Raw genomic sequence first — 23,573 nt, forward strand, 5'->3', positions numbered from 1 at the left:
TTGGCTGCATTCTCCTATGCGCACGCCTGTATATGCACCTTACTCCACATCCCGAGCTTGCTTTGCACAATTAAATTAGCTGTGATATTTAGAGCCAAACCTATGAAATGACAGAGATAGAGGCTTTATTTCTTTTAATATTGAAGGCTGAAACGTACCACTGCCTTGAGCTGGCAGCAGGAAGGGAGCAGTGGATGCTAGTGGCCGGGTTGTACCTGTGAGCATTGGAGACATCCCACAGAGCACATGGAACAAGAAAGTCACCAAGATAAGGCCAGCTGATATTGCACAGTGACTTGTCTGCTAAAAGGGCTATTTTGTATTTTCAAAGCAAAGACCAATGTTTGAAATAGGCCAAGGCTGGTGCATCTACTCTGAGAGCACAGTGCACTGTAAGGCTGTCCTTTCCCTTTTGTCACTGGGGTTGTGCTTTTTTTGTTCCTGCTGTGCAGCACAGGGACTGATGCAGGGAAGCGTGTGGGTGCATGTACAGGACTCCATACCTTTGGTGCTGGTTTTGCACCATGTTTTTTCCCACCACCTCAGCATAGGCTATGCAACACTGTTGTCCCAGGGAGCAGCGGTTTGAGGGGGAGGATCTTTGTTGTCATGCCAGGGAAAGGGAAAGCAGAAGCCTCAGGCACAGCGAGCAATCTTCATGCAAAGGACAAACCTAGCAAGCTAGTGCCCATCACACTTGTTCGGTGACCATCACCAGCTTTGTACAAACCACATGGAGCACCAAGCCAAACCGGTTGAGTTTATTTAGAAAACTCATAAGGGCTACAGAGTTTTGTAAAAAATAACAATTAGAACTCACTCAAGGACATGTCAAATGTGTGAAATACTCAGGACAATGACAAAGGAAGGCATCTGAGTGATCACAGTGATACCGTCCACAGGAGGCTGTTGGGGAATCCCAGCTGAGCCCAGGATGAGGGAGAACACAGGGCCACCAAGGGTGCTTCCAACCCTGAGGGACCACTGCTCACCCATGCAGCTGGGGATCTTTCTGGTTGCCAGGACTTGTCCATGGGAGGCCAAAACCCCTTCCAGCCTGCAAAGGCACAGAAGTATCTCCTAAGCTGGGCAGTGTAAGCCTGGAGCATGGCTTGTTCCCACTGTGTCATGGAGGTGCTGGGACCTTGCCAAAATAGAGCTATGATAATGGTATCACACCTGCTCACCAAGCAGCTGCACATCTTGGATTGGTGTTGCACACTGCCAGTCTTTGGTTTGTTTTCTATAGAAGAATTACAGTCAAGTTCAAAGCGGAGAATCCAGTTGTGGCCAGTTACTTGGACTCAGAGCTAAGAGCACTTTATGGGCAAAGGAAAACCAAGATTGTACAGCAGGAGCCCAGGGAGCCAGAAGCCCTGGAGCACCTGGAAAGAACTCAGCCAGGAGCAAGGTTTGCAGATCCTGGGCAAGGGACAGACGAAGTCAGGAGGTTCAGTCTTTTATATAAAGAGGAGAAAATGAGAGAGTTAGCATCACAGAGAAGAGGACAAAACCCTGTCATCACCAAAATGGCCGTATGTCCTGTCTTCAGGCTCATAGGTAATGGGATGCTGAGTCACGTTGCCACCAATGGCTTCATATGTTGTCCTCCTCCAGCATCTTGTTGACACCTTCACAAATTCTCTTCAGGTGGGTGCGGTAGGGCTCGGCTGGCCCATAGAGGGCCGAGAGGAACTCGTAGTCTGCAAAGTGGTTGAAGACATGGTTGATGCGGGAGTGTGACTTGGCCGTCAGGTGGCTGCTGACAGCCTGGTGCAGGAGGTCCCGGCACTCCGTCAGCACACTTGACATGACCCTGCGGTCAAAGGTAAAGTCTATCTGGTGGAAGCTGACCGCTGTCATGGCCAAGGTGTGCACCTTCTTGCGGAAGCGTTCCATCACCATCAGCTCCTCAGGGCTGAACTGCCCATTGCGATACAGCACGCCCAGCTTCATCACAATCTTGATGAGGTTTTTGATGATCTTCTGGGCCTCTTTGCGATTGTGGGTGTACTCCTTCGTGGCTCGATAGAGCTCGTCCAAGATCTCGCTGCTTGTGTCGTCAATGAAGACATTGGCCATGGTCTTGGAAGCCATTTTGCTCAAGAGCTTCTTCTGGGCCTGCAGGGCCAAGCTCTTGGTGCTGAAGGTGTCCATCTCTGTGGGGAAAAAGAGGCACACATGGTTCAGCCCACGTCCTGGAACTGCCCCTGCATCCTCTCCTCCCCGTACACCTCACACTGAAGGTAAGACTAGGAGCAGCTCTTCCTCAGGAGGCTCTGGGTGCCAGAGGAGAGGAACTCACACCCCAGCTTTGGTTTGGGGATGACTTATGGGGTGTCCCTGACTCTCTTCCCCTAGTTGCTGGGATAAAACTGCAGCACAATCCCCGTGAGACCTTCACTCTTCTACCTCCCAAGATTGCCGCTGCACAGTTCACTGCAGGAAGGGCTCCTGCCTCATCACTTTACTGCTTCCTTACAACCTGACTCATTTCCTGTAGGTTGGGACAGGTGGGGCTGAGTCACCCATTGTAGCCACGTGCAGCCCTTTGTGGTGACAGCTGCTCCAGTGCGAGGATGGGTGGGAGATGCAGGTTGCTTATGCAATTATCTGCATGCAGCACAGTCAGAATGGTAAAAGGAGAGCAGGGAAGAGATTGCTCTATAAATACATCATCATTGGTCCTCTTCATTGTAGAGGTAAAAGAAATATTGAAGCTAAAGGACACTGCCAGAGTGAGAATAAATTGGATACAGAGAGGAGAGAATGGTTTCTGCTCAAAGCTTGTGGTGATCACCCCATGGGCTGGGCCCAGCTCCTGGCACCTCTCTGCCCCTGCACACAACTGGGGCTGGAAGCACACGAAGCAAGCAAGCAGTACTGGAGTCAGATGCTACATGCAGTGGTAGGTACAGCCCATAGGAAAAATGTGGTGCTTTGTAGGTATTTCTTTCAATGCAAAAACATTGATTTTTGCCAGCATGAGCGTCAGACTGAGACAGAAGTAACAAAGCACAGAGGCTGCTTTCACAGAACTCACTGAGCGCCAACTGCCCCATACACATGGTGCTGCCAGAGCTGAGCCCACGTTCTAGGCTCACAAATGGCCCCAGCCACAATCCCAGGCTATGAGCCCCTCCATTGGCAATGGGCTTTGTGCCCTGAATGCTCCCAGTGCTACAGGATGCTGAGCAGGAGCAGTGCCTGTATAAATAGAGATTCCCACGCCTGAGCTCTTTGTTGGGCAACCGCAGGCAACAAGCAAAAGCAAACTCCACCCACTGAGCCATGAAAAAATAGGAAGCGCCCACTCCTCCAAAACACTCAACTGCAGTCATGGACTTTGCTTCTGCATTGGTCCTGGGGGAAAGCTTCCACACCACAAGGATTCAGTCAGCTCCCATTGGGAGATTTTATGGGCTTTTTCCTGCTGGGAAGGGTGCTGCTGACCCCTGGTCCCATTGTTGGCAGAGGGGCTGTCGCCACTATCAGTGCGCGGAAGAGTCTGCTTTGCCCCACCGAGCAGTCTGCAGACTGAAATAAACCACCAGATTTCCTTCCTGTCACTCAAGTCTGCAGCCCTATGCTGGGCTTGTTTTTTTCCTTTTCTTTTTAATGACAACGCCCTTGAAACCCAGGGTCTTCTACTGAAAGAGCAGCACTGCTGTGCACTGAGCCCTGCTCTGGAAGAGCACAGTGCAGCGTGGCCCTGGCAATGAATGGTGGTGGCTTTGCACACAGTCACTGTCATTTCATTGGGCTTTTTTCTACCTGTTTTGCAGGAATCTGAACCCAACAGAGAAAAGCAGAGCTTCCTGGGAGCTTTGCAGACTCCAGCAGAACTCGAAGGGATGGCCACGCCATGGGGCTCAGCTGAAGGCTGCAACATTTGCACTGGGTTCTATGCCCAGACATCCTATGGGAGCTGTGAAGGTGATGCTCCAACACACCCCAAAGCACTGCAACGGGTTCCTGCCAGGCTGGGCACATGCAAGGTCCCTGTTTCAGCTCAGGGCTTTGGTTAAGCACTGAAAGTTGCTCAGCTGCAGGAGCTGAAAGAGACCTGGAGATAGAGGAGCAGGAGGTGCAGAAGTGGGGTAGAGGAAGGAGGAGATCCTCTGGTCTGGGGGATGAGATTCTCATCCACAGAGGGAACAAAAACCCCATTACTGGGGTCAGGGGAGTCCCAGTCTCACACCCCACACTCACTCCACACTGAGTGTCGATCTGGGTGCCAATCACCAGGCGTCCACAGCACTTCACCACATGGCCCCGCTGCACTCCTGGCAGCCCCACAGCAGCTCCCATGGCAGCGGGATGAATATTTGATGCAGGAATGCAAACACACTTCAATAATGCATGGGGCAGTGTGCAGCAAGCATGCAGAAAGGAGGGCTTGAGCTGGGAGCTTCTCCACCTCCCAGCCATGCTCCTGCCCACACCACCACACTTCCATTCCCTCCAACACAGTCCTAAGGGCAGCACCACTGTCTCCTATTAGGGCCAATGCTAAAAGTCAACATTTCAGGGTTGCCATCTCCCTGGTTCCCTGCATTGTGTGCGCCACACTCCCCCCACTGCCACTCAGGGAGATGCTTGCACTGCGCCACACTGCTGCTCTACTCCCCATTGCCACCCCTATCACTTTCCTCTGCCAACCACTAAGTGCCCAACCAACATTAATTAATTAAACCTCACCACTGCACCAGATCACAGGAGAAGGGCCAGAGCTGCTGGGGTGTAACCAGAGCCTGACCCCACAGTACTCAGCCCCCCCAGCCACATGCTAGGTGGCACAGAAAGAAGCCAGCACCTTTGGTTGTCACTGCTCTGTGTGTGTGTTGTCATGGGTGCACACAGCCCTGCAGGGACATGTGTGCAGAGCAGAATGAGGCCAGAGGGGAAGCACCTTGCAACACAGAGGAAACCTTATAACCCAACAGGGTGAGCAAGAGCACGGTGAGGGCAGGGGACAAAGAGCAATGTGGGGACAAACCCTGAGCCCTACGCACTGCCTCACTTGGTTGCTGTGTGGCCCTGCTCTGCTGTTCTGGGACTCACTGTTGAGTTCTGGGCCATGACCCCCTTTCCCTGGGCCGTGCAGCAGCAACACAGCAGTTCTCATAGCTGCTCCAGCACTGCTCACAGCCCCATGCCATCCTGCTGGTGGCTGTGCTGGGGTCAGGAGCACAAGCCCAGATCCTCAGCAGCAGCAAAAAAAAGGGAAGAGTCTACCCAAGATGGCAAAATGCCTTTGGGGGTTTTTGAACTTTTATAACCTGAAATCCCTCCAGGAAAAAGTGTCTTGCCCATTCCTGCAGCACAGCAGAGTGGTGCACACAGGGCACAATCACCTTGGTGACAAGGGGCCAAAGGCAGCACAGAAGGCCTGAGGGATGGAGAGAGCCAGACCACAGGCAGAGTCATTGCAGCACCCTGCACGCACCCATCACTGCTCATCCTGGTGCCCCTTGCCACCCAGTGGGACAGAAGCCAGGAACATTGCAACAAGCTCCTTTGCAACAAGCCCAGCATCCCTGAGCAGCTTGCAGGGCTGGGAAACACCTGACTTCATCCCAAATCTGAACAGGCACCTGGGAACTCCAGTGTGCTCAGCAGCTCCAACATGCCCATACATGGAGCTGGGTGAGGGGCTCCCACTACCAGCCCCAGCCTCAGGCATGGGAGGGGAGAGGGCTCCCGCAGTGCTCCCTTCCCTGTGGACATGGCCATGGATGTTGCGTGGGAACAGTTGCTGGCACCTGGAGGGAGCCCTTGGGGAAAGCACCTCTATGCCATGCTTGGAGATCTGGTGGTGTTATCGTGCCCAGGGGCTCAGCAGCTGCAGCACAAGAAGGAGGAAGGGGTTATTTTGGAGCATCCATCTCGCCTTCTATTTCCTCCTTCCCTTATCAGGCAGCCAACGACCGCTCTCTCCTGTGGCAACTTCCTTTCTCCTTCACCAGGAGGAGACAGGCTCAGGAGAGCGATGGGGAAGTGCAAAGCAGAGCGGGAAGCAGCAGTGCCGAGGCTACACAGCACAGTGCACACTTCCTGTCTATGGAAGGCTGCAGCAAGGGCAAAGCTAAGCAAAGTTTTGCAGATAGACTTTATTCTGAGAGACAGTTCTGTAACAGGACCACTGTTGCAGCCTTCCTCCAGTGATGCTGTGCTTCGGGTCACAACACAATGTTTGCAGCACCCTAAAAACTTCTTGGTGTGTTCTGCAGCAGTCAGGACGGTTGCATCTCACACCAGAGCAGAATCCTCCCAGCCTCAGGGGTCTATCTGTGATGCTGAGGGGGGCTGTAGGCCCCTGGGAGCTGTGGTGCCCCACAAGTCTCCCACATGTGCAGGTTGGGGCTGCCATGGAGTGAGAGCCATGTTGAGCATTATGGCCCTGTTTGCGCAGCACGGAACAGCATATCACATCCTTCCCAGAGCCGCTTCTTCGCTTCCCTTTGCAGACCCTGGTTCAGCTCCCCCAGGCTGCACAAACCCAAACACCCCACACTATGCAGGAAGATGGGGACCAAAGTATGCTTCCTCAGCAGCTGCAGTGAACCCCTCTCCTCTTTGCTGTTGTCCCACATTTTACCCAAAGGGGAAGCCGAGGCAGAGCCCCACACAAGACCAGCTGCCCCATCAACACGTCCCACAAAACTGTGCCTCACCGTGGCCCTCAGACCCACACTCGTGCCCTAGGACCCCTTCGGGACCCCCTGCTACCCGCACTATGCCAGCACATAGCCCCGGGGCAGCCCGGAGCCGCTCAGTTCTCCCGGCGGAGAGTTCCACCCCCTCCCACCCCCACCGCTTTTCAGAGCCATTTCACCCACCCGGACAGGGGGAGCTGCCGCCGTTGCCGCCGCCGATGCCCCCTAGAGACGCCCAGTGCACCTCAGAGACCCCAGTGACCCCCAGTGCACAGAGCCGCGGTTCGGGTAGAATCTCTCGGCACGCAGCCCCCCGCGGGGCCGAAAACAGGGACAGCGAGACCCGCGCCGGCAGCCCTTACCTGCACCGGAGCCACAGGGGCTCCTCCAGTAGGACGGGGTGTTTATTTTCCCGGGGCCTCTTCGTGCCCGGACACAGCGGCGCTGTACCGGTACCCCGTACGCCGCCGTGCCCGGTGCCCCCGGGCTGCTCCGGACCGAGCGGGGCCGAGCGCGGCTGCAGCGGGGGCGGTGCCCAATGGCCGTGCTGGCCAATGATGACGCGGGGCTTGCTACGAAGCTGCCAATAGGAGCAGGACAGGGGAGTACCGAGGGGGCGGACTTCCCTCTCGCCCCGGGGTCATCGGCACCGGTGCTGGCACCAGGACCGGGACGGCTGGTCCTTCCCTGGTGCGCTGCGGGACTGACGTGCCCCGGCTGGAGCCCGGCAGTCGGGTACCCGAGGGCAGCTCCAGCCACTGCTGTCGTTCCGGTGCCGCTGAGCTCCTGCCCGGTAGCGCCGAGAAAAGCCACCCCCGGAAGACGGGGAAATCCCACACGCAGTGGCCGTGCTCCGACCGAATGGGGTTGGGGGAGGGGTCCTCTGCCGCCACTCATTGTGGTGCCGCCCGCTCTGAGGGGCTCTGGGGGGCCTTGGAGGGCTCTAAGGGGCACTGCTGGGCACCTGGAGGCTCTTAGGGGCACTGGAAGGCTCTGAGGGGCACTCGGCGACTCTGGGGGATACTGGGGGGCATTGGGGAGCTCTGAATTGCATTGGGGGGCTCTCGTGGGCTCTGAGGGGCATGGGGGCTCTGGGGTGTATTGGGGGCTCTGAGAAGCACTGGGGGCCCGAGGGGGCACTGGGGTGCCTTAGGGGGCTCTGAGGGGTACTGGTGGGCACTGGGGGGCTCAGAGGGACACTGGAGAGAGCACTTGGGGGGCTCTGAGGAGCACTGGGGTCCCTGGGGGGCTCTGAGGTGCACTGGGGAGCACTGGGGGACTGAGGGGCACTGGGAGGCTCTGGGGAGAACTGGGGGCTCTGGGGGGCACTGGGGTGCTCTGAGTGGCACTGGGGGACATTGAGGGGCTCATTGGGGTATTGTGGAAGCTGGAGGCACTGAGGGGCTCTGGGGGGTGCTGGGAGGCGCTGGAGGTCTGGGGAGCATTATGTGGCACTGGGGGGATCTGGGGTTTTCTGAGGGGCTCTTAGGGGCACTGGGGGGCTCTGAGGGGCCACTTTTCTCCCCAACATATGACATTTTCTCCCAGAATTGCCACTTTTCTCCCAACATATGACATTTTGGCAAATGGTATCCTGGGCTCCATCAAAAGAGGGGTGGCCAGCAGGGACAGAGAGGTGATTGTTCCCCTCTACTCTGCTCTTGTGAGGCCCCATCTGGAATACTGCGCCCAGGTCTGGAGACCCCATTACAAGAAAGACAGGGAGCTGTTGGAGAGGGTCCAGAGGAGGGCCACGAAGATGATCAGGGGACTGGAGCACCTCCCCTATGAGGACAGGCAGAAAGAGCTGGGCTTGTTCAGCCTGGAGAAAAGAAGGCTGCGGGGTGACCTCATTGCAGCCTTTCAGTACCTAAAGGGAGCCTACAAACAGGAGGGAAATCAACTCTTTGAAAGGGTGAGTGACAGCAGGACGAGGGGAAATGGTTTTAAGCTGAGGGAAGGGAGATTTAGGTTGGACGTCATGGGGAAATTCTTTACGGAGAGAGTGGTGAGGTACTGGAACAGGCTGCCCAGAGAGGTTGTGGATGCCCCGTCCCTGGAGGTGTTCAAGGCCAGATTGGATGGGGCCCTGGGTAGTCTCGTCTAGCATTAGGTGGAATGGTTGGTGGCCCTGCGTGTGGCAGGGGGGTTGGAGATTCATGATCCTTGAGGTCCCTTCCAACCCTGGCAATTCTGATTCTGTCCGCGGTCTCTGCTGCCACCGCGTGGCAAATGCGCGGAACTGCATGCGTGATGGTGTGCCGGAAACTCCGCATGCGGAGTTCTATGAAGGGAAAAGCGCATGTGTACAAGTGTGCCAAGAAAGGCGCATGCGTAGTGCTGCGTCCAACCCTGCACATGCGTAGGGTTGTGTAAATGCAAACGCATGCATAGTGCTGCGTTCCTGTACGCCTGGAGTAGGTGTAGAGGCGTGCCGGGAAGGCGCATGCGTAGTCATGCGTCAAGACTACGCATTTTTTTCGGAATTTCCGGAGTCGCGCATGCGCAGTACCGTGACGAGGATGGAGCACGCGTAGTGCTGTGTCCAATTAGGAGCACGAGTAGTATGCCGGAATTGGCGCACGCGTAGTACTGTGCTGGACATGCGTAGTGCTGCGCCGGACCTGGCGCACGCGTGGTGTTGTGTCGAATTTGACACATGCATATGGTTTGCCCAAACTGGCGCACGCGTAGTGTTGGGCTGGAACTGGCGCATGCGTACTGCTTTGTCGACGACAGTACGTGCTTTGTACTTTGGGTGCGGGCTTTTGGGCTGTTTTGGGGCGGTCTGGGGATTCATGCGGCTTACATCGAGGTACGGTGCAACGAGTCATACTGCTCAGGGTCTGAATTTGGGGCGTTTGGGCTTTTTATCTTCATAGCAGGGATCCATCTGAGCCCTGGATTTGGAGACAGGTTTGGAGCTAAGATGGGGGATTGGGGGCCAGGTGCAGGGATTAGGGCTGAGATGTGGGGCCAGCTGTGGGGATTGGGGTGACCAGGTTCTCAGTGCCCCACACATTCTGGCAAGAGGTGGAGGATACAACAGCGCTGTGCTGCACGAGCAGCTTCCATGTCCTCACGGTGATGGCATCGCCCCCGCTGCAGCCGCGCTCGGCCCTGCTCGGTCCGGAGGCACCAGGTACGGCGGCGTACGGGGTACCGGTACAGCGCCGCTGTGTCTGGGCACGACACGACTATGTGACCTGCAGCCCCATAGCACCCCATGCCCTACCTCGACCCCCACTCCCTGTAGTGACCTCCAGCTCCACCTCAACTCCCATGGCCGACAGTCCCTCTCCAGCCCAGCTTCACAGCATGGAAGTGGTGCCATGAGAAGCTGTGGGGTTCACCCCACAGATGTCGGGCAACCAGGTCAGGGGGCAGCATGTGGGGCAGGAGAATGAAGGCATTGAGGTTGGGGTGGAGGGCACCGTGCAGTGGAATAGAATTTGGGAGAAAGGAAAGGGGGGAATGGGGGCAGTGAGGGGGAACTGTGGGGAGGAACTGTGAGATCGGTGGGGTAAATCAAATAAGAGTTGTGGTCAGTGGAGTTAAATCCAGTTGGTAGCCAGTCACAAGTGGTGCCCCCCAGAACTCGGTACTAGGGCCACTCCTTTTTAACATCTTTATCAATGATCTTGATGAGGGGATTGAGTGCACCCTCAGTAAGTTCACAGACAACACCAAGTTAGGAGGGAGTGTTGATCTGCCAGAGGGTAGAAAGGCACTACAGAGGGAATTGGACAGACTGGATCGATGGGCTGAGGAATGGTGTGGTGAGCAGCACTAGGGAAGTAATCTTGCCCCTGTACTTGGCACTGGTGAGGCCCCAGCTAGAGAACTGTGTTCAGTTTTGGGCACTTCAATACAGAAGGGATATTAAGTTGCTGGAGCAGGTCCAAAGGAGGGCAACAAAGCTTGTATCACAAGCCATTCAAGCTTGGAAAATACGCCCTATGAGGAGCAAGTGAAGGAGCTGTTTAGGCTGTGGAAGAGGAGGCTGAGGGGAGACCTGATTTCTCTCTTCCAATACCTAAAAGGTGATTGCAGCAAGAGCAGGGTTGGTCTATTCAAGTGACAGGAAGAGGGTCTCTTCCAACCTGAGTAATTCTATGATTTTAAGTAGGATCAGTGGGGCTAGGGGTCTGTGAGGGAGGTCTGTGAGATCAGCGGGGCAGCAGGAGGCTGCGCCTGGTAGTGGTGCCATAGCAATGCAGGTCTGTCCTGAGATGAAGTTAAGGTATGGGGTGGAGTACTCATGCTTGGAGGGGTGGGGGAGTCCATGTGGGGCACAGGGGTATTCCCATTCCAGGGTCCCCTTTGGGGACTGTGATGTGCAGGGAAGTCCAGAGGGTGTTCCCCTACCTCACCAGGTTACCACCCCCCACCCCATAGTGCACAGGGATGCTTTATGTCACCGTGTTGTCACCCTGTGTCTCCGGTGTTTCAGTGGGGCTATGGGGACAGGCAGCCAGGTCAACTGCAGCATCACCCCAACAATGATACCCGCCAGCATCACTCCCTGATGTCATCCCCCAGTGGTACTCCAACATCACCCCCTAGCATCCCCCAGTGTCAAGCCAGTGTCTCCACAATGGGGCTCCAGTGTGCTCCCCCAACATGATTCCGACAGCATCATTCCTTGATGTTTAACCCCATTGATTCACCAACATCACCTCCCAGTGTCACTCCACCACATCACTGCAGCATCACCCCAATCTAACCGCAGTATCAATCCTCAGCATCACTCCAACAATATCATCCCCCAGTGTCACTCCAGCATTATTTACTCCTTGATGTTAAACCTCAGTGATACCCCAACATCACTCCAGTGTCACCCTCTAGCATCAGCCCAACATCACCGCTGTCATCTCAGTAACAGTCACCGCTGTCAACCCCAGTGATACCCCAACATTACACCCCAATGTAACCAGAGTATCACCCCCTAGCATCTCCCCATCAGTGTCACCGCCCAGCATCACTCTCTGATGTGACCTACGCATCAGCCTTCCAGCGTCAACTCAGTGTCACCTCCACATCACTCCAGTGTGCCCGCTCCAGTGTTAACCTCAACAGCGTCACCCAGCAGTCCTTGATGTCGCCCCCCCCAGTGATACCTCAACATCACCCCAAAAATGTCACCAGCCAGCATCACTCCTTGGTATCAACCCCAGTGATACCCCAACATCACTCCCCAACAATGCCACCCCCCCAGTGTCAGCAGTGTCCTCCCCAATGTCACCCCAAGAAAGTCATCCCCCAGTGTCACTTCTTGATGTCACACCCCAACGTGATCCCAGTGTCAGCCCAATGTCACCCTGAAGGGACACCCCAACATCATTCCCCACAATCACACCTCATATCACCCCAGTGTCACCATAATCCCTGTAAACAGGAAGCAAAACCTCCCTGAACAAGTGCACTATTACTTTCTGACCCTTGAAAGATGGCAAACCATTGACAGGAGAGAGAAGGAACATACCAGTGGCGGAAGCAATAGGCAGCACCACCAGGGCATTCCCTGCTTCAAAGGGCACTTGGCCTTTCACCCCCACTGCAGCCCCTCTCCTGCTTTGATTCTTCACAGGAGAATCTGCAGGATTTGTTCCATTGCACGCTGTACCAGCGTGGCCAGCACATAGTACAGAGCCCAAGTGGAAGAGAACCCCTAACAGCCTCACCTCCAACAACCAAACTTGCCCCCCAACCACCTCACCCCATGGTCACTCCCTGATGTCCCCCCCCGTGTCACTCCAACAATACCACACCCCAGTATCACACCCCAACATGATCCCAGCATCCCCCCTCCATCACCCCAACATCAACCCTCAGCATCATTCCCTAATGTCCCCCCCAGTGATACCCCACCATCTCCACGGTGTCACCCCCCCCAGTCTCACCTCTACACAGCAGCAACAGCAGAGCAGCCAAGATCCTGGGTTACAGCAAATAAAGGTCAGCTCCAGTGCAGCATCAATGGGCACAGAAACAAAACTACTCCACATTGGAAAACCTTAGGTTGGCAGGATCCCATAGCAAAAGCACCGTGCTCCCACTGCCAGCTTTTAAATGAGGGCTGGGAAGGGGTCAATCTTGGCTCCATCCTTTCATCACTCAACAACGTTGCATGCACCTGAGCTCCCTGGATTGGTCCTACCTTCTCACCAGGTGCTCTATCATTGCCTCAAGCCATGACTTAGCGTTACCACTGCACCCTCAACATCACTCCAACAATGTCACCCCAATAGTGTCACCCCAGTGTCTCTCCCTGGTGTCACTTCAAGTTCACTCCTCAAAGTCACCCCCTGGTGTTACCCCATAGCATAATTCCAACATCGCTCCTGCTCTCGCCCCACACTGTCCCCCTGTTCCCCCATGCCCCCACTGTCCCCCTGTCCCTCTATCCCGGCCCCCATCCCCTGCTGTACACCCCCCTGCCCCCCTATGTCCCCCCTTGCCCACCTGCTGTCATTGGCCCCCAGCTGCAGCATAGCGCCCCACAAGTGGTTATGTGTCACCTTCACCAGCACCTACAGGGGAAACCCAGCGCTGTGTCCCCCATGTCACCATGTCCCCCCATGTCCCTGTGTCCCCTCTGTGTCCCCTCCACATCCCCATGTCCCCTCCATATTCCCATGTCCCCTTGGTGTCCCCATGTCCTACCCATGCCCCTTGTCCTCTGTGTCCCCTCCATGTCCCCACCTCCCTTCCGTGTCTCCATGTCCCCATGTCCCCCCATGTCCCCATGACCTCGATGTGTTGCTGGCACACAGTATGGGGTGGCTCACGTGGCACAACAGTGTGCCCACCACTGTCACCGATGCTATCCCTGTCCCCACTGTCACCAGTGCTGCTGCTGCCTCCCAGCAGTTGATGGGCACCAGGGACATGCCCTGGGGGGAATGTGGGGACACCAGCTACATTGTGGGGACATTGTGGGGAGACTGGGGGACATTATAAAGATATTGGGGAGGTTGGGGAACATTGGGGGGACACTGGGGTCTTTGAGGGATGTGGAGACATTGGGGATGTTGTGGGGACATTAAGGGAAGTGGGGACTGGGGGACATTGGGACATGGCAACATGGGAAAAGACATTGTGGGGACACTGGGGGGACACTGGGAGATGCAGGGGCACTGGGGGGAAGTTGGGGAGTGTGGGGACACTGGGACATGGGAACATGGAAAAGAACATTATGGGGACATTGTGGGGACACTGGGGACATTGGGGGCTGTGGAGGCACGGGGACATGGGGACACTGGGGACATTGTTTAGACATGGGGACAGGTGCCCCCATCGCGGTGGCCCTGGCCCTGCGGAACACCACCCCAAGGGGGTTCCAGATGGTGACAGTGGCCCCCTTACCGTGGTTGTGCAGTGTCAGCACCACGGCCACGTTGGCTGCGCGGCCGCTCAGCAGCAGCATGGCACTGGGCGTCACCGTCACTGCCAGCTCAGGATGGCACTGCTCGTCTGCCCCGCAGTGCTTCTCGAATGGCACATGTGGTGGCACCGGCACATCCTGGCACCACCTGACACCTCCCTGTATCACATCACCATCACACCCAGAGTGCACTGAGGAGCTGGGAGAGGGCTCTATGATGTCTCTGGGGCTGCCCACTGCACACTCTGTAGCTCTGGGACACATCCAGGTGTCTCTAGAGCCCATCGTGGGGACACGAAAGACTTCTGGGGCACATAGAAGGCACTGGATCCAAGGGAGTGAACCGACATGGCTGCTTGCCAAGTAGCTGTTAAGTTGGCAGCGTTTGGGACAGCAGCTCCTAGCAGGGCTGTATAACTGCTTAGGCACCGATAATCAATTGTTAATCACCACCTTCCATCTGGTTTCCAAACTGGGCAGACAGGTGAGTTATACGAGGAGTGTGTTCTGGAAATGATTTGTCTTCTCCAAAGCTGTGATGACTTCAGAAATCCCACATCACGCTGCAGCAGAAATGGGGTACTGCAGTACATCAACGATCTCTGATTCCAGGAGCGCAGGGGGGCTGCACGAAGTACGCACACTGCAGCCTCCCTATTTCTTTGGGGTTTGGGCTTGGTACTTGAGCCCAAAAGGCCACACATTGCCATATGGGCAGGTGCCAGGTTCACCTGCTGAGGACACCGAATTCTGAAATATTTTCACAATGGTCTTTAATTGCAAAGCGAGCAGATGATATACGTTTTTCACTGGGGTGCCATAAGCTGACTCCAGCAGTTTGGCTAACAGCACTCTCTCCGTTCACAGCGGTAATCTCAACTCTTTGCTGTCTAGGTTGCGCACACAACTTCACTACATCTTGCTGTGTTAGTATTGAAATCTGTGCTCCTCTATCTATTAGAAATGTCGCCAATTGTCTTTGAGGACAGATTGGGATCAAAATATGTGGATTATTGTAGCTCATCCACTGATAAACCTCCCCTTGCTGGACAGGCAGACTCCCATTACCTGCTGGTCATTACTTTTTTTTTTTTTTTTCTTTTCTTTTCTTTATGCCTTTATGGGAACTGTGAGCTCACAGCCTGAAGCAGTGATGGAGCACCTGGTGAGGGGTGTAGCCCTGTGAGCACAGGTGGAAGCAATTCACCTGTGTGACCGGATGGGGCTGAGCCTGGCTCCACCCCTCCCTAACTGCATTTAAGGGCTGGCAGCCACAGAGGTAGTATCTCTTCCTGGAGTATGCCTTCTTGGAGTGTTGGGTGAGTGATCCCTTTGTTATTTCCCGGCTGTGGGCTCCCCTTTTTGTTGGATTTTGACTGTGTTTAAGGGCTGGTAGCTATGAGGGCAGCGTTTGTACCTAGGGACCGTCTCCTTCAGCACGTGGAGTGAGCGATTCCTTCTTTACTGGCGGCTGTAATCTCCCCTTTTTGGGGTATCCTGACCACTTCTAAGGGTTGGCAGCTATAAGGTCAGTAACTCTACCTGGAAACCGCTTCCTTTAGAATGTGGGGTGAATGGTTCTTTTTTTATTTATTTCAGGGCTCTCTACAAAAAAGTAAATCTCTACTTCTTTGGGGTGATCCTGACCACACTTAAGGACTAGTAGTCATAAGGGTGCTATCTCTCTCAGGAGGCTGCTTCTTTAGGAGTGTGGGGTGTTTCCTTCATCGTGTCAGGGCTGTGAGCTCTGTGTTTTTCGGGGAATTCTGGCCATGTTTAGGGGCTTGCAGCTTGAAGGGCAGCATCTCAACCTAGAGATTTCTTGCTTTAGAGTATGGGGTGAGTGTTTGTCTTTAAAATGGGATGATTGTTTTCTTTTTTGTTGCAGGGCTATGGTCTCCCCCTTTTTGGGGGAGATCCTGAACACATTTAAGGGTTGGCAGCTGTAAGGGCAGCATCTGTACCTGGAGACTGCTTCCTTTGGGGTGTGGGGTGAGCCCTTGGAATGGGGCGAGTGATTCCTTCTTTATTGCAGGGCTGTGAGTTCCCCTTTTTTTGGGGGGGGGGGATTCTAAACTGGCTTAGAGCAGCTGTATCTGCTATACATGTTCTTGCAATGCCCTTCAGTTCTTCTCTAAGGAAGATGGAGGGGTTCTCTCTCTTTCTGAGCTGCTGATGGAGGGACTGACATACATTCCTTTCTTCCAGTGCTTCCTCATCTCTAGAGTGCTTTGATCCCTGATCATGGCCCTGATAATGCTGGTTGGTTGACTGCAGGTCTGGGAATCCTGAGAGCTTTTCCATAAATGGGTTCTGCATTCTATAAATTGTTTGCAAATCTTTTTTAAGTCATCACCTTCTGGTTGAGCCTCTGTTCCCTCTTTCACGATTCTCATAATCTCCAACCTGGGGCTCCAGACATGGTTTGTCTGCTGCTATATCATCCCAGCCCTTTTCATGGCTGTAGTTAACAATGCCGTGTATTAATTCCACCCATGCAGAGTTGTTTAAAGGCGTTCTGTGCATAATTAACATGTGTTAAATTATGTTCTGTGTCTCTTCTGATCTTATTTTGCAGGTTGATGGGGTTTAAGGATGTATGGGAACTGCTGAGTCATGGCCTGAACCTCTGATTAGTCACCTGAGGCGAGCAATGAGTCAGCCCTGGGAGCACAGGTGAAAGCAATTCACCTGTGCTGCAGGAAGGGGTGGAGCCTGGCTGCACCTTTCCTAGACCCATTTAAGAGCTGACTACCATTGGGGAAGGATCTCTCTCTCTTCGGAAGATCCACTCCACTGGAGTTTCCTGAGCGAGCCCACGACACGGGTAAGCCTCCTATTTATTCTCTTTGTCTCGCTGTGCCTAACTCTCTTGCTTATTTCATTATTATAACATCTTAATATTATTTGATTATATAATATTCCTTTATATAATTTTCATTGATTATACAAAGGATTGCCAGGGTTCCTCTAATCAGCAGTGTGAGAACTGTGGAGCAGATAATGAAACATCACGAGCCCCATGTTGGTGCATTGCTTGTATGCAGGCATGTTTGTGATGACTGTGGGGAAACTCACTTAAGGCTCAAGTAGTGTTAAAAGGGGCTTGCTTCACTCCACGGGTTCTGTGCTCCCATCCCAATGAGCTCCATGGCTGCTGATAGAGTGAGGTGCATCAGCTGGCACCCGAAGAACACTCCCAAACCCCAGTGGCCATTTGCTTCATCCTCGCTCAGTATAATACAGTCTGCACTGCTTGAGCATACTGACCACATGCGTTCTGTTCATATTTTATGATTGTCTCTGATATTTCCCTTACAGATTTGTCAGCGATAATGGATTCCAGGGCATCGTTGTCAGGGCACATTGTGGCCAACCACCCCAGGGTCCTACAGCTCTTTCTGTTTTAATGGCAGATCTGGCTTTGTGATAATAAAAAAGAAAGGATTGTCCTCTTCTGGATGACTACAGTCAGGATCTCCCCAGATATCTCATCCCATTTGTCAGAGGATGCTATTAATTTCCCAAACGCCCACCCCTCTTCCTTCCATCCCCTGACCCACATTAAGTAGCTCTGCAGCTCCGGGACCCAACAGTGTGACAAAATGCGGCCCCTGATCTGCTGAATGCTGGGTCTGGTGTGGAGAGGCTCTGTGACTGATGTGGATCATCCCAACTGGAGTACTTGGTGCCATTTACGATGATCTGGTCTGATTCCTCCACAATGAACAATGACATCCACAGCTTGATCAGGTTGCTCAGAGCCTCACCCAGCCTCGTCCTGAAAGGGACAGTGCATCCACCACACCTCCGGCAACCTGTTCTACTGCCTCACCGCCCTCACTGTAAAAGATATTTTTCCTTGTTCTTTCCTTTAGGTATTGAAAGGCTGTTACCAGGTCACCTCAGAGCCTTCACTTCTCCAGGCTGAACAGCTCCAGCTCTCTGTCTTTATAGGAGAGGTGTTCCATCCCTTGGTTCGTATTTGTGGCTGTACTCTGGATATGCTCCTACAGCTCTGTACCTCTCCTGCACTGAGGATTCCACATTTGGGCACAGCACTCCAGGTGAGGCCTCACCAGTGCAGAACAGAGGGGTGGGGATTGCCTCCCTTCGCCTGCTGACCCTGCAGCTTTGGATGCAGCCCAGGATACGTGTGGCTTTCTGGGCTGGGAGGGCGCATTGCTGGCTCATGTCCAGGTCCCACCCACCAGTACCCCCAGGCCTTATGGGCAGGACTACGCTCAGTCCTTTCATCCTCGAGCATGTTCTGGTGGCGGGTATTCCCTCATCCCAGCTGCTGACCCTGCACTTGGATTTGTGCCTGCTAATCAGCCTATTTAGGTCCCTCTGGATGGTGCCCCGTCCCTCTGGTACGTCACTGCACCCCACAGCTCAGTGTCATTAGGGTGTACTCGACACCACTGTCGATGTCACTGATGAAGGAGCAATCCCAGATGTTTATACAAACTTTGCAAAGAACCCCTTGAGAGCAGCCCTGCAGAGAAGGACTTGTGGATCCCAGTGGATAAGAAGCTGGACATGAGCTAGCAGTGTGCACTTGCATCCTGGAAAGACAACTATATCCTGGGCTGCATTAAAAGAAGAACAGCCAGCAGAGAGAGGGAGGTGATTTTTCTTTTTTTTTTTTTTTCCCCCTCTACTCGGCTCTCGTGAGGCACCATCTGCTTAACTGCGTCCAGGCCTGGAGCCCCCAGCACAGGAAGGACTTGGAACTCTCAGAGCGGGTCCAGAGGAGGGCACTAAGATGATCAGAGGCCTGGAGCACCTCTCCTATGAGGAAAGGTTGAGGGAACTGGGCTTGTTTAGACTGGAGAAGAGAAGGCTCTGGAGAGACCTCATTGCGGCCTTCCAGTACTTGAGGGAGTGGATAAACAGGAGGGGAAACAGCTGTTTATGAGGGTGGATCATGATAGGACAAGGGGGAGTGGTTTTAAACTAAGACAGGAGAGGTTTAGGTTGGATATTAGGAGGAAGTTTTTCACTCAGGGTGGTGATGCACTGGAACATGTGCTTTGGAGTCACTTCCAGGAGGATCTGCTCTGCGATCATTCACAGCACAGAGGTGAGACTGACATGTTGGTAGTTCCCAGGGTCATCCTTTTTATCCGTAATAACAGGTGTGCTGTTGCCTTTTTTCTACTCACCAGGGATTTCACCTGACTGCCACAACTTCTCAAATACCGTTGAGGATGGCTTGTTGACTGCATCACCGAATACCCTCGTGACTCTGGGATGCATTTCATTGGGACCCATAGACTCCTGGATGTTCAGGTTCCTCAGGTGATCTCAAACCCTATCTTGACTCTCAGTGTGGGGCAGGGAGGTTGTTGGTGGGGGTGGCATTGCTTTCTCAATCCCCACCTGCACAGCCAAAGGTGAGGGCTGTATATAATGAGCAGTTATCAGAGGAGATGGAAGCAAAAGTGTTGTTGGGTATTTGAGCCTTTTCTTGTGTGTTGTTCTCAGCTACTGTGCTGCTGGTGAGCAGCATCATGCACAGAGTGCAGCCCCCCAATGTATGCAGGGTAGTGCTTTCGTTACTGTGCAGCATTACTGGGAGCTGTGGTTCTCCCAGGTGCTGTAATGTCTGCATGGAGAGATGTGTGAATCTTCATGAGAACAGCTAGAAACGGAAAGCTGGATTTCCTGGAATGCCCCAGAATCCCACTTTGCTGACTGGTAATTGTCTGCCCAGCAGGTAAGGGCAGCATACGCACACCAATGTTTACCCATTATGTAGCGTGGCACAACGTAGCACTCCCGGAGCTCTTTATTGCATTTTAGGGTACCCCAAAGGCTGCCTGTCCTTTTCTTCCCACATTCTATTTGTCTCTGGCCTTTCACTGCAGTGTTCTCCTTCTCTTTACCCTAGACATTCTCTACTGCATTTTCTTGCTGTCCTGTTTTGGTGTTCTGTGCCCCATTGTCTTGGCCATTGTACTTAGCTTTCTTTGCTGCATTCTCTTCAGTGTTTGGTTTTGGTGTTTCTTGCCATGTTCTCTTGGCCTCGTATTTTGTCATTTCTTGCCATGTTCTCTTGGCTGTTGTCCTCAGCATTTCCTGCCATCTCATAGTCATTGCCTGGGCGTTCCCTGTGACATCCTCCTCGGTGTCCTGTTTTGGCGTTCCCTGTGGCATTCTCCTTGGCCTCCTGTTTTGGCCTACCCAGCCACCTTATCTTGGCCTTCTGCATGGGCTTTCTTTGCCATGTTCTCTCTGGCCACTTGTTCTGGAGTTCCCTGCCACATCCTCTTGGCTTCCTGTTTTGGCACTTCCTGCCATGTTCTCTTAGCCCTTGCCTAGGCATTTACTGCTGTGTTCTCTTAGCCTTCTGTTTTGGTATTTCTTGCCATGTTCTCTTGGCCGTTGTCCTCGGCACTTCCTGCTATCTCATAGCCATTGCCTGGGTGTTCCCTGTGATGTCCTCCTCGGCGTGCTGTTTTGGCGTTCCCTTCCCTGTGGCATTCTCCTTGGCCTCCTGTTTTGGCCTACTCAGCCACCTTCTCTTGGCCTTCTGTATTGGCTTCCTTTGCCATGTTCTCTTTGGCCGCTTGTTTTGGCGTTCCCTGCCATGTCCTCTTGGCCTCCTGTTTTGGCATTTCTTGCCATGTTCTCTTAGCTCTTGCCTAGGCATTTCTTGCCATGTTCTCTTGGCTTTCTGTTTTGGTGTTTCTTGCTGTGTTCTCTCGGCCTTTGCTGTTGGCCTTCCCTGCTGTGCTCTCCTTGCCCTCACCATAGCTTTTCACTGGGTATTTTCCTTGCTTTTGCCCTTCCCTTAGCCTTTTCTGTTTGCTTTGCCTTTACCTCAGATTTCCCTTTGCTTGTCCTGGGAGTTTGGCACGCCTTTGCCTTTGGCTCTCTGGGGTTGGCTGGGAGGCAGCATTAATTTTGATCTTGACCTGAACCCCTAGCTTAATGGGAACTCTAATGATAATTACATTAACCTGCAATGCATCTGTAAACCTAACCCTTAGCCTGATGTAAAAAAAAAAAAAAATGTCTCTAACCCTAAATGCAGCAATAAAAATAACACCCCTTGTTTTCTGTCAAATTAACCTTCATCCCAATCGTACTGCAGAAAAGAAGTTGTAGTTAGTTTAACAATTCAAGCCAACAAATAGCATTAATTTTATCCCTGATGCTCCTTTGTGACATCATTAGAGCAGTGTGCACAGGTGCAGCCCCCGCATATGTGGGGCAGTGCCTTAATTACTGTATTGTGTCCAACAGGTGGCAGCGGAGAGCTGTGGCGCTCCTGAGCGCCGTAAAAACTGCACAGAGCGATCTGTGGCTCTTCATGAGAACAGCCAGGAACAGAAATCTGCATTTCCTGCGATGCCCTGGAAGCCAACTTTGCTGACGGTAATAATCTGTCCAAGAGGTAAGGGCAATGTTTACCCATTACTTAGTAAGACACAAGGTAGGGTACCCGGAGTTCATTTCTGCATTTCAGCGTGCCTTACAGGCTGTCCGTTCTCTTCCTTGTGCGTTCCCCTTGCCTCTCCTCTGTGCCTGATTATTTCCTGCAGCATTCTCTTTGGTCTCTGTTCTGATGTCTGTGGTGGCATTCTCTTGTGCCTTGCCCAGTGTTTTGGTGTTCCTGGCGGTGTTTTCTTGGGCCCTGCCCTCTGTTTTGGTGTCCTTTGCGGCATTTTCTTGGGCCCTGCCCTCCGTTTTGGCGTTCCTGGCGGTGTTTTCTTGGGCCCTGCCCTACGTTTTGGCGTTCCTGGCGGTGTTTTCTTGGGCCCTGCCCTACGTTTTGGCGTTCCTGGCGGTGTTTTCTTGGGCCCTGCCCTCCATTTTGGCGTTCCTGGCGGTGTTTTCTTGGGCCCTGCCCTCCATTTTGGCGTTCCTGGCGGTGTTTTCTTGGGCCCTGCCCTCCATTTTGGCGTTCCTGGCGGTGTTTTCTTGAGCCTTGCCCTCCGTTTTGGCGTTCCCTGCATTGTTCTATTGGGCCCTGCCCTCCGTCTTGGCATTCCCTGTGGCATTATCTTGGTCTTTGCCCTGTGTTTTGGTGTTCTGTGCAATGGTCTCATCAGTCTTGTGCTGTTTTGGTGTTCCTTGCGGCATTCTCTTTGATCTTGTCCTTCATTTTGGAATTCCCACGGCTGTCCCTTGAGGCCCGGCCTCTGGCGAGGCCTTCCCTTTGTTGTTCTCCATGACTTTGCCTTGTCTTTGATGTTGCCTTCCCTTGGGTGCTGTCTATACCTTTGCCTTCTGTTTTGGCATTCCCTGTGGCATTCTCCTTGGCCTCCTGTTTTGGCCTACCTAGCCACCTTCTCTTGGCCTTCTGCATTGGCTTCCTTTGCCATGTTCTCTTTGGCTGCTTGTTCTGGCATTCCCTGCCACGTCCTCTCGGCCTCCTGTTTTGGCACGTCCTGCCGTGTGCTCTTAGCCCTCACCTAGGCATTTCTTGCTGTGTTCTGTTGGCCTTTGCCGTTGGCCTTCCCTGCTGTGCTCTCCTTGCCCTTGCCCTCACCATAGCCTTTCATTGGGCATTCTCCTTGCTTTTGCCCTGATAATGCTGGTTGGTTGACTGCAGGTCTGGGAATCCTGAGAGCTTTTCCATAAATGGGTTCTGCATTCTATAAATTGTTTGCAAATCTTTTTTAAGTCATCACCTTCTGGTTGAGCCTCTGTTCCCTCTTTCACGATTCTCATAATCTCCAACCTGGGGCTCCAGACATGGTTTGTCTGCTGCTATATCATCCCAGCCCTTTTCATGGCTGTAGTTAACAATGCCGTGTATTAATTCCACCCATGCAGAGTTGTTTAAAGGCGTTCTGTGCATAATTAACATGTGTTAAATTATGTTCTGTGTCTCTTCTGATCTTATTTTGCAGGTTGATGGGGTTTAAGGATGTATGGGAACTGCTGAGTCATGGCCTGAACCTCTGATTAGTCACCTGAGGCGAGCAATGAGTCAGCCCTGGGAGCACAGGTGAAAGCAATTCACCTGTGCTGCAGGAAGGGGTGGAGCCTGGCTGCACCTTTCCTAGACCCATTTAAGAGCTGACTACCATTGGGGAAGGATCTCTCTCTCTTCGGAAGATCCACTCCACTGGAGTTTCCTGAGCGAGCCCACGACACGGGTAAGCCTCCTATTTATTCTCTTTGTCTCGCTGTGCCTAACTCTCTTGCTTATTTCATTATTATAACATCTTAATATTATTTGATTATATAATATTCCTTTATATAATTTTCATTGATTATACAAAGGATTGCCAGGGTTCCTCTAATCAGCAGTGTGAGAACTGTGGAGCAGATAATGAAACATCACGAGCCCCATGTTGGTGCATTGCTTGTATGCAGGCATGTTTGTGATGACTGTGGGGAAACTCACTTAAGGCTCAAGTAGTGTTAAAAGGGGCTTGCTTCACTCCACGGGTTCTGTGCTCCCATCCCAATGAGCTCCATGGCTGCTGATAGAGTGAGGTGCATCAGCTGGCACCCGAAGAACACTCCCAAACCCCAGTGGCCATTTGCTTCATCCTCGCTCAGTA

At 53.2% G+C, this 23,573-nt stretch overlaps 1 protein-coding gene and 1 long non-coding RNA gene across 2 annotated transcripts; one reads left to right on the plus strand and one right to left on the minus strand.

Moving 5' to 3' along the window:
* Positions 1-734: 734 nt before the first annotated feature.
* On the minus strand, positions 735-7,422 carry TIPE1 (TNF alpha induced protein 8 like 1). The gene is made up of 2 exons (XM_031603943.2): positions 7,022-7,422; positions 735-2,159 (listed from the first exon to the last, which is right to left on the minus strand). The coding sequence occupies exon 2, from the start codon at positions 2,155-2,157 to the stop codon at positions 1,597-1,599; it is 561 nt and encodes a 186-aa protein (XP_031459803.2). The 5' UTR covers positions 2,158-2,159; positions 7,022-7,422; the 3' UTR covers positions 735-1,596.
* A 132-nt stretch (positions 7,423-7,554) lies between these two features.
* Positions 7,555-21,671, plus strand: LOC149914748 (uncharacterized). The gene is made up of 3 exons (XR_016460336.1): positions 7,555-8,574; positions 16,625-16,873; positions 17,368-21,671. It is a non-coding gene; the product is annotated as an uncharacterized LOC149914748 (long non-coding RNA).
* The last annotated feature ends 1,902 nt before the right edge of the window (positions 21,672-23,573 follow it).

This window comes from Phasianus colchicus, chromosome 28 (assembly GCF_987193195.1).
Source record: "Phasianus colchicus chromosome 28, bPhaCol1.hap1.1, whole genome shotgun sequence".
Taxonomy (NCBI): Eukaryota; Metazoa; Chordata; class Aves; order Galliformes; family Phasianidae; genus Phasianus; species Phasianus colchicus.